Source organism: Lolium rigidum, chromosome 2 (assembly GCF_022539505.1).
Source record: "Lolium rigidum isolate FL_2022 chromosome 2, APGP_CSIRO_Lrig_0.1, whole genome shotgun sequence".
NCBI lineage: Eukaryota > Viridiplantae > Streptophyta > Magnoliopsida > Poales > Poaceae > Lolium > Lolium rigidum.
The window spans coordinates 179,491,349-179,501,514 of NC_061509.1; the positions used below are offsets into that span (position 1 = coordinate 179,491,349).

At 45.3% G+C, this 10,166-nt stretch overlaps 1 protein-coding gene across 1 annotated transcript; it reads right to left on the reverse strand.

Moving 5' to 3' along the window:
* Nucleotides 1-2,835: 2,835 nt before the first annotated feature.
* LOC124692655 lies at nt 2,836-9,157 on the reverse strand. The gene is made up of 4 exons (XM_047226069.1): nt 9,092-9,157; nt 5,306-5,441; nt 3,430-3,508; nt 2,836-3,143 (listed from the first exon to the last, which is right to left on the reverse strand). The coding sequence occupies exons 1-4, from the start codon at nt 9,092-9,094 to the stop codon at nt 3,053-3,055; spliced, it is 309 nt and encodes a 102-aa protein (XP_047082025.1). The 5' UTR covers nt 9,095-9,157; the 3' UTR covers nt 2,836-3,052.
* Between the last annotated feature and the right edge of the window lie 1,009 nt (nt 9,158-10,166).

Below are 10,166 nucleotides of genomic sequence, written 5' to 3' on the forward strand. Positions count from 1 at the left end.
ATGATGCCTCGCTTAGTTTCCTGCATGGCATACACGTAAACATTAAATACGAGCCTCGATCGGCTCTCGAGTTATCCCGTGAATCGGCTCAAAGAGCCGATCCACCCATGATTCGAACGAGGTGTCCGAATATATGGTGGTCCCGCTTGATCAAGATAAAGCTAATGAGATCTACGACGATTTAGGGTTTTCACCGCATAATCGGATCATCCTACTCACGATTGGGCCTCGCGCTCGCGCACGGTGACCGTAAGCCGATCCTAGACGGGGCCTAAAAACCAACACGAGGTTGATCCCCGGAACATCCTTTCTAGGGCTAGCGAACGCCACCCTACACGCCGCTGGATCCTCCAACCCTTTGTAAGGCCTAACTATTGCGGATGTTAAACTAATCCTTGATGAACAAGGAGCAACCGTAACGGATCAGATCTACTAAACTATGATCAAGCGGGGTGCCGCCCTACACCTAAGATAGGTGTAAGGGCGGCTAGATGTGCAAGGGTTGCATAACGAAAGCATGTAATTCGAAGAACAATGCTAACCCTAACACATCTAAGATAACTACGTTGCTCGCTATCAAAAAGGCTTCAGACACGAGCAACGCATGAACAACGTAGGCAGGCTTGTGCTGCCTAGATCGCAAGATGCGATCTAGGCAGCATGGTGCTTACCGGAGAAACCCTCGAGACGAAGGAGTTGGCGATGCGCCGAGATTTGTTTGTGTTGAACGTTGGTTGTTGTTTATTCCATAAACCCTAGATACATATTTATAGTCCAAGGGACTTTCTAACGTGGGTGTGCACCTAACCGTGCACGGGTAAAATTCTAACTCTTAACCGACACGTAATCTAATATGTTACAGATACAAGGGCAAACTAGCCCAAACTTTGCATGTAAGGCCGATTCACGTATTTCTTCTATATATATTCTTCAAGTCCATCTTGATCGCGGCCCACCTCTGACTCGGTCAAATTCTGGTGATAACAGCATCACACCTTCCACTTGGGGTTCCCAACAGGCGTGTGCTTTACCCGTCATCCCAGGCGCACAGACCGTGCGGGCACTCCATCCTGTGGGCGTGGACCTTGTCGTAGGCGCCCAAGCTCCCGGAGTCGTCGTAGTGGCACTCGTTCATTGCTGTCTACTTGAGAAGATGATCATAGGAATGGATCTGTGTGAAGGGTCTCGGTTATAAGGGGTGTTTTTTTAGAGGGTTATAGGGGGTGTTGGTGGGGGAGAAGCGGCGGAGAAGTCCTCTTCAGCTGGAATGAGAAACAAAAGTCCATGACCTTAATCAAAGTTTACTGGTGGTCCACTAGTCGCCGAACAAGGAAAAGTTACTGTCTCTGCCCCTTCGTCTCTTTTCAAGATTCCTCTAGAAACTTGAATCCAACCGAAGGAAATTCAAATAAGGAGTAGTTTCTTATAATTAAGTACCCCTCGTATGCGAAACATAAATGACTATTTATAAATGTATAGTCTCAACACAAGATTATATAAGAAAATAATGGTAGTTCAATTAAGAAAGAAAGTGAGAATATTTTAAGCATAGAAGATTGCAGAATGATGGAGAAGTGTGTTTTGAGGTTTGTGCATAGCCTCCGTCTTCAGATCTTGTACCAGAGGCCCGTCAGGGCGACCTCCGCACCATGCCCACACCCGCCGCCACTTCACCGCCCACGCGGCCGAAGAAAGTAGACCGCAGCATCGCCACCTGCCGCCCGCCGCCAGGCCGACGATGCCCCACCCTGCGCCCAAGACCGCCGCCCTTGATTCCTGGCCCCAGCCCGGTCGACGAAGGGCACCAAACCACCGGCCACCACTCCCTAGCGCCGACGAGGCCACGCCGGAGAGGGCGCGGAGGGAAGCGGGCCAACCTCTCCCAGCGGCGGAGGCCACCCCCACGCGGCCGTCGTCCTCCCTACAGCAACGCGCGGGGGGCGGAGGAGAGTTCCCCGCCACCCCCTTCATCGGCGCCGCACGGCCTTGTCGGCGGCCGCCTCCGGGGGCGACGAGGGGGGGGGGGAGGAGAGGGAGGGGGAGGCGGCGGCAGGATCTAGGGTTTCCCCCCGGTCGCCTGGAGGGGCGACGCGGGGGAGAGGGAGCGGGGAGCGATGCACGTGGATGATACTATGTCGAAAAAAAATCATGTCCGCATAAGAGAAGAGTAATTATAACTCACTTTAATGGGTCAAACACCAAAGCTGCAAAGGTATAATTAAATCGCATTATTATGCCATCGCAAATGGCTGATTGCATCACTAAGCATTGTGAGGTTGAGGACATGATTTCATATCAATTACATGTCTTTAAGCAGCAGATTGTTATTGCATGTATTCTTGTCATATATTTCACCTTCTCTTATTAAATATTATCTCAGAATGTTTATACATGTAGTGAGAATTTGATAATTGACCGTGGCAAGGCATTCAACTAGTAATGAGTAATATAATTCCAGGAGAGTATACGGACGGGAAGGACGTGCACTGGGGTGAGTTTTTTAAAAACTGGACAAATAAGTATCAACATAATATCTACATACGTGTATTTTTTTTAAAAAAAAATCCAAAACTTTGAAATATCATTTTTTGGAACTTTCAATATAGGGTGCATATACACCCGGGTGTAACCGGGTATTTCCCGAGAGTAGACTCTCTTTAAAGTCCTAGGGTTTATTCTAGGAAACAATTTTAAAACCTTCTCTATTAATGAAAATGGCAAATCTTTACCTTGCTTAAAAAAAAAAACTATTGCGGATTTCGGTTCCAAAAGAAACAAAACCGGAAGTTGTGCCATGCATCATTCAGAAATCATAGCTAAAAGTAGTCTTACAGATAATGAGGTGACGCCACTTGGCTAAAGCTAGAAAGGTCCATGGCCAAAAGGCAAAATAGTCTGACGAAAACAACACGATTTAGGAGCTGATAGCAGGGCCCATCAAAAGCTAAATACTAAATAAAGTGTTGCCTTAGGGACAGTGGACACACCATCAGATAAATTCCACATAATTACATACGCAGCGGACACCTACGATTATATGTACATAACAACCTTAAAAAAAATTGATGCTTCGTAGCTCGGGGCATGCACAGAACAGAGACAGAACATCCGTGAGTAGTTTATGAGATCGAAAGCTAAGACTCCTGGAGGACGCAAAGCAAGAATCAGACTGTTATTAAGCTGCATAGAAGAAGAGAGGTGCAGAATAATGCAGGGAGTTAGAGGAAGGTACATCGAGTATATATAAGCATAAGAAAACGTGTGTCAATATGGTTAAATCTCTTTATCTCATATATCTTCCTAGTATATACAGAATCAAAGGTAAACTCAAATAAAATATGGATCATATCTATATTAATTCCCAGTGACATTTACGCAAATAACTCAACAGCAGTATCGGTAGGAACATGTGGAAGTAAGCGTAAATACCTCTGAAATATCATCTCAGAGGGGGGAGTCCTGCAATAGAGCTCACTGCAGAGATGAATTCTTAAGATCTTTGCTGTCGCTGCAGAAGGCGATGATCGTGTGCATTAGATCATATCAATACATATTAGGTTCATCAGTTTTAAGAACTTATGGTGACATCCTAACTCATATGTACTCCCTCTGTCCCAAAATAACTTGCTCAACTTTTTCTAGATACAGCATCCGTATCTACAAAATGTTGAGCAAGTTATTTTTGGGATGGAGGGAGTAGTATTTCATTTCAAAGCAAAAGAAATCTACCATTAAAAAGGCAAATAATAACCTGGCGTGCAAGAGTTAACCAGAACTGATCGGAGAAGCTAAAACACATCTAACAAATTTAAATATGGCGCAAATTGCTTGCACTCACCTAAAATACTTCACTATGATGCTTTTCTGAGGTACACGATAATTAAGCTGCTCTATCTTTGCGGTCGAAGATGAATACCAGAATTAACCTCAAGAACACATGATATAAATAGAAGAAAACATCACAGAAGCAGAGTACGTAAAAGGATATCCATTTTGAAAGAAAAAGCAGCAAACCAATACCTTAACCACATATCAAAATGACATTCACCGGGTAGTACATAACACATGATTGTTATGGAAAAGATACCAAAGTTCAGCCATGCGCAATAAATTCAATGACATATGTCACCTGATCTGCTTCAATTATCTAAAGCTACAAATAGCCAACAATCATACTACCTTCCATTATCTAAAAAGTTGTGGCCAATTTGTGCAGCTATGATTGAATCGAGACATCATCGACACAGAGCTTCAACACCTCGACACTTAACATCTAAAAGAAACATTCTTGGGGAAAATGGAGGCCTCTCAGGGAACTTGAGGTCCCTCCCATCCAATCAGCAGACATGGTGCTATCCTGGCCGTCGCTCATCTCCCTCTTTTCTTCATTCACGAACAGAAACCTAGCTATTCCCACTGAAAGGTGGACCTGCTTTTGCTAGTGTATCAGGGGCAAAATCGAAATTCTGCGTCCCATTCCGTCCTTCTCCTCCCACGCCCTAGGTGTGTGGCGGACGGCGAGGCGACGCCGTACATGAGCACGAGCGCCCCGCCTCTTCCATTTCACACCTTGCCCAGCCTATTCCCTTCCCTCAATTCCTTGAGATGTTCTAGGTTTGCTCCCACATGATGTGCCGGGTATCCAATGTAAGGTCCGGCGCTGGCTGGACGGGCTTGAGCAGAGAGGTACGAGCAGCAGGGCAGTACGAGATGCGCGATGCAGGAGCGTTCTGCGGTGTTTCTGGCCATGGCGGCCAGGACTTGTATGGAGGCCGGGGCTTTGTGCTGCTCGAGGCTGGCTGGATCTCGTCTTTCTGAGTGCGGGGCGGTGTCGAGCAGTCGTCCTCCCTCGCCGCTGACGATGCCTCCGGCCTCAAGTACGTGCCACCCATCTCCAAAAATTGATTTCTTGCGAGGGATTGTGTGGGGGGTATCACAGGGGCACCACGAGTGTGGAGGCGGGCTGCACAGGGAGACGGAAGTAGGCGTGCTGGCGCCGGACGGTCTTCTTCCCTGCCGTGGCCGCCTCAACAACAACAGCAGCAACAACATCCTCCCCGATCCCTGCTGCATTCCCTGTCGTGGGCGCCCAAGCTGCCTTCCCTGCCAGCAGCCTGCTGCAGCAGCAGGAAGGGCTCACCGACCTCGAGCATCAACGCCCAGGCTCGTGGGCGGGCTCTTCGTGCCCCCGAGGGACCCAAGAAAGATCAACAAGATGGCAAGGAAGAACGTCAAGGACACCACCGGCAAGGGCTGGTGAGTTAGAAATTAGAATCTTGCTATTATTTCTTGTATGGATGCTTACGTTCCGTTTGCAGGTTTGACATGCTGGTGCCGATCATCACGCCCGAGTTGAAGAAAAGACCTTTTGCAGGTATTGTGTTGCATTTGGGTGAATTGTTCTCAGTGGTAGTACTTTTGTGCGAGGCTGCATTGTGTAACTGCAGAAAACAGAAACCAACTATTTAATTGAGCATGTAGGAACGTGGTCCTGAATTCCTGATGAGCAAGCATCAGCAGTTTGATAGGCAGTGTACTAGAATGTAGAGCATGCCTACTCATGGATTTGTCTTCTACTTGTGTGTTATTCTCAGGATAATAATAATAATACAAGGAGTTTTCCTTTAGTTTGACCTCAGTAGCAGAGAAAATAGCAATTGAGCAAGCATGAATGGTTTAGTGAACACTTAGTACCATTCATATTTTATTGTCAACATGTACCGTCTTTGGAGGCTTATATGATAGTACTGCAATCTGGTCTAATTGTGTTAATTCTAAGAAGAACTGAATATTGCCATGTTGTTTATCAAATTTTATCCGTACATGTTCCATTTTTTCCTTATCTGCAAAAAATGCCTCTCTGTCCATACAGTTTCTATCACAGCTTACAAGCTTGTGAGCTGAATCTATTCAGCTCTAATTAGCAAGGAGTGGCATGTGATACTAGTCTTATCTTTTCTAGATTTAGTTGGATTATGTCTCAATGCTTATGTGATAAATCTCTGCAGCAAATGACAAAACTAAGGACACGAAAGGTTCAGGAGCTTTCTGTCTTCAGGTTGCGAGATAATTAAGTGGATACATTGCATCTAATTTAGTTTTGCTTGAAAGATTTTATATGGAATAAGATGGCCTTTCAATTCTACCAGCAAACTTATTTGTTGTTGCATACTTTACATGGTCTTTAGTCATTGTGATGGCATTTCATTTCCTAGTCGACAGTCCTTGAAATATCATTCTTATTTTACTTGCTGCTTATTCTCTAGGTGTTAGAGCAATCAAATTTTACACATTCAACGTCTCTTGTTGATGAACACACAACAATTGAGTTTTTATCTCTAAATGGAACCAATACTGCTCAATCACTTCAGGACAAGGTAACTGCACATTTCTACTCCTATAGTTTTGGAAGTACTTGTTTGTTGGTTTAGCAGAAATGAACCAATTTTTGCTATGAAACTTTCGAGAAAATATAGCAAGTAAATTGTTGTTTTCCTGCGTTGGTTTTGTTGCCTTGACCTTTCAGTTAACACGATGGTGCGGTTCATTGGGAACTTATGGGCCCGTTACAGACTGTGTTAGAAGCTACCGCAAATGAGTTCTATAATTCACTAAAGATATTGGCTGATCCTACTCACCCAATTTATCAATAGGAACCTCTTAGCAACTTCACTGGAGACAACAAATTATCTTTGCTATTTGTAGGGCTAAATTCTAACAGAACTTTCAGGAACCCGTTTATTATCAACCTGAGAAACCCTCAATATTTCATCACTCATCTCCGTGTTTCCTGAAATGTTCATACCTATCAGGAGCTGCCAGCATGCCCGACCCCATGGCTGGAACACCTACGAGGAGGAGTTCAGTTCGCAGTTCCTGCAGGATTACATCGAGGCGACCCTTGAACCCAGCAGGTACCTACTCCATCCAGTCATCTCAGTACAAGAGCAAGATGACACCTGAAACAGATTGACACAGCAGTTTACTCACCATTCTCCTCTCTGGGTGATGAGCAACTGGTCAAACGTGCAGGGTTACTTTGTGTTGTCATTACTGGACATGTTTGAGTACCTCTTCGGCTACTGAATGGGCTTCGGCCTCTATGGCGTCGACTTCAACTCCAAGGAGAGTAAAAGGTACAATAGACACTCTGCCTAGTGGTTCACCAATATCCTCCATGGATCAACTTCCTTCAACCCTCATTTTATTTCTGTGTTTGCGGCTAAAGTGTGGGTGAGATTTTGGTTTTGGATGCCATGGATATCAGTATATCATAGCCATTCAGCACTTCACTCCAAAGACACTGCAAAGCCACAGGTATTCCTCTTCCATGTGCAATTGCTTGGGCATTTACTATTGTTTATTGTGGCTACCCAATTAATATGATCACACTGCTTTCACAACTTTTCATTTACATTCTTATCTATGTGATCTACCATTCAAGCATTCTCTGTTATCTATGGTTGGCACATGTATATTTCACTATGTGCAGTACCATTTTTATGTTTTGGCCCCATATCATTTTTGTGTTACTATGTGATTTTGTATAGATGATCTTCCTTATATTGTCCACATATTTTGGTTGTTGGTTCGCACGCTTAGACACACTTTTGTCCTATCTTCCAATGTTGTTTCTGTTATTCATGTGCATACCCCTTTTCGGTCAAACATAAAAGAAATGGATCATTAGTTCATTACCCTCGATTGAATGTCAGCAGCGTCAAAAAGATACTGAATTGACAAGTATATTCATTGCTGGTTAGATCTTCTGTTGGTAATATATATTTGTCAATTTGTAAATGAAAAATCATGTCAGTGCTCCTAGGTTGAAGCTGATGCTCAATAAATGATCACCAATAATGTTACAAGAACAGTTCTAGAAGGATTTATGACTGAATGAAAATTTTACAACCGAGAGTTGAACCGTCGATGAAAAGTGACAGTTTGATGAAAAGGCATGCCTTTGCTCAATCCCCGCTCTTTAGTTGCTAAATCGTAATGCATCGATGCTATGTATAGTCTATGGTTCTTAATATGAACTTTTTAGCTGGCTTGTAAGTGACTAAATGTCAGTTTTGTAGAGACAATGCTTTAGGAGAATACTACGGGACATTGCTCAGTACTCACTGCTTTGCAAAATTGCAAATGCAATCTGTACGTTGCCTTTGCATCTAAAATCTCTACCATGCCTTTGTAGACTATGGGAAAATATGATAGACGTTTGTGGCTCAGGGTCCTATTTCTCTACTTCTCAATAGAGGTTTTTCAGCTCAAAAAGGTAATACTCATGCCTATGCCCTTAATTAGAAACTCAAATCTTCCAGATGCAAATTTAGAGACTCTCCTTTACCTTATTTTGTCCAGCAAGAACTAAATGATTCCATGAAGATTGATACGTTCTTTAGAAACACATATTGCTTGGCTTTGTTTATGCCTGCCTTTTTGTTATAAATTAGAACAAAGTTAGGAGGAATCATGAAAAAAATTCTGTTATCAAGCATGAGAGTGATAATGCTAACTCATATGAAGATATAGCGGAACAAAAAAAAGTCTGAGATGGAATTTACTGAAAATAAAATTATGAGAGATGGGCTTTGATTGTTTAGAGCTGATCTGTTTTGAAACATGTGTTTTACATCTAGACTTATTTCAATTACGTATCCGTCAAATCAAGAGGTGAACTAGAAAATTGTTCTTTGTGCCATCAAGGCGAGATCGAACCGATATTATACTGGTCCTCACTCTTCAGGCAAGACATGCAACAATTTTTCATGAGGTGTTAAGTCTGGATTTAATGGGTTCTATTTCTGGTCTTTAGATTGTCTATGAGTATGTGCAACTAAATTTCCGGTGCATTCATCACAGCAAGCAGAGAAGTATTGCCACACCATCAGTTGCATTGGTTACCTAACATTTTTAGCTGGAAAGGGAGGTTATCGGTGAAACATGAATAGGATAGTCCAGCGGGTTGATTTGTTAGCTGAGCAGAGTAATGAAGGTCAATCGGGCTGTTGTTGAGAGCAGTATTTAGCGGGCGCGAACAGAGGAAGATGGAGAAAATCAGAGGAGAAGACAAGATGAGAGCCCGTACCATAATCTTCTGCTTCGTTGCCGCGGCGGCGGTGGCGGCCGCTACTGCCGGTCGCCCGGTGGCGGATCCTCGGGGCGCTGCTCGCCCGCTGGAGGATCCTCAGGGCGCTCCTCCCGCTCGCGCTGTGGCCACTTCGACAGCCGCTGCTCCCGCTCTCGCTGTGGCCGCTCCGACGGCCGCTGCTGCTACGGAGGCGGCTACGGCGTCTCCGATGACGGCTGAGCCGGGGGACGAGCATTGCTGCTGGGCATGGTGTTGCGGCAAGTGCTGCTGGAGGGAGCCGCCGCCCGCAGCTGCGGCTTAATTGGGCCGAGCCGCCGGAGCTCCGCCCGGGCCGCTCACACTGCGCCGCCGGCTGCTTCTCTAAATAAAGAAATCTGTTAGATTCTGGAGTACTGGAGTAGTAGTTTATATCTGATGATGGGGTTGTCCGTACTAGCGGATGATGTAGTACTATCTGTGATGCCAGTTCAATAAAGTGGGATTTATGCTGCAGGCCTCTCCCTGCGTTTTCTTATCTCCATCCTCTTCCTATCTCCATCCTCTGTTTCTTCCATCTGCTATGTTCTGTGCCCTCATGCCCTGTTCCGCCGCTTTCAAGAGTTGTTAATGCTTGCTGCTTACGTGTACCTGTTTCGATATGAGCCAGTCAATTCATACCGTGGCCTAGCAGCTTTGAATACTGAACCAAAGGTACATAATGGATATGAGGTGTGTTACGGTGATTGGGCAGTACTTTTGAGTACTACCGAGTACTACTGCGTTAATTTTTTCTGTCCGTCCGATCTGGCCAGTTAACTGGGATTTTAAGGGGTATTTTGGCAACTTCCTTAGCCTACCCAATCCGCACGACCTGGTCCACGATCTCAGTCCCATACTGCAGCAATCCTCCCTCTGCCACGTCGTGGCTCCCGCTCGCCGGACGCGCCACCGCCGCTCGTCGGACGCGAAGCTGAATCAGACCTCCGCATCCGCACTCCATTCCTGCACCGCGCCTGCCTAGCCCGCGTCATCAAGGAGCTCGGTCGCCGCCTGCTCGCCGACGAGCTCACCCGCGTCCCCCGGGAGGTCTCTC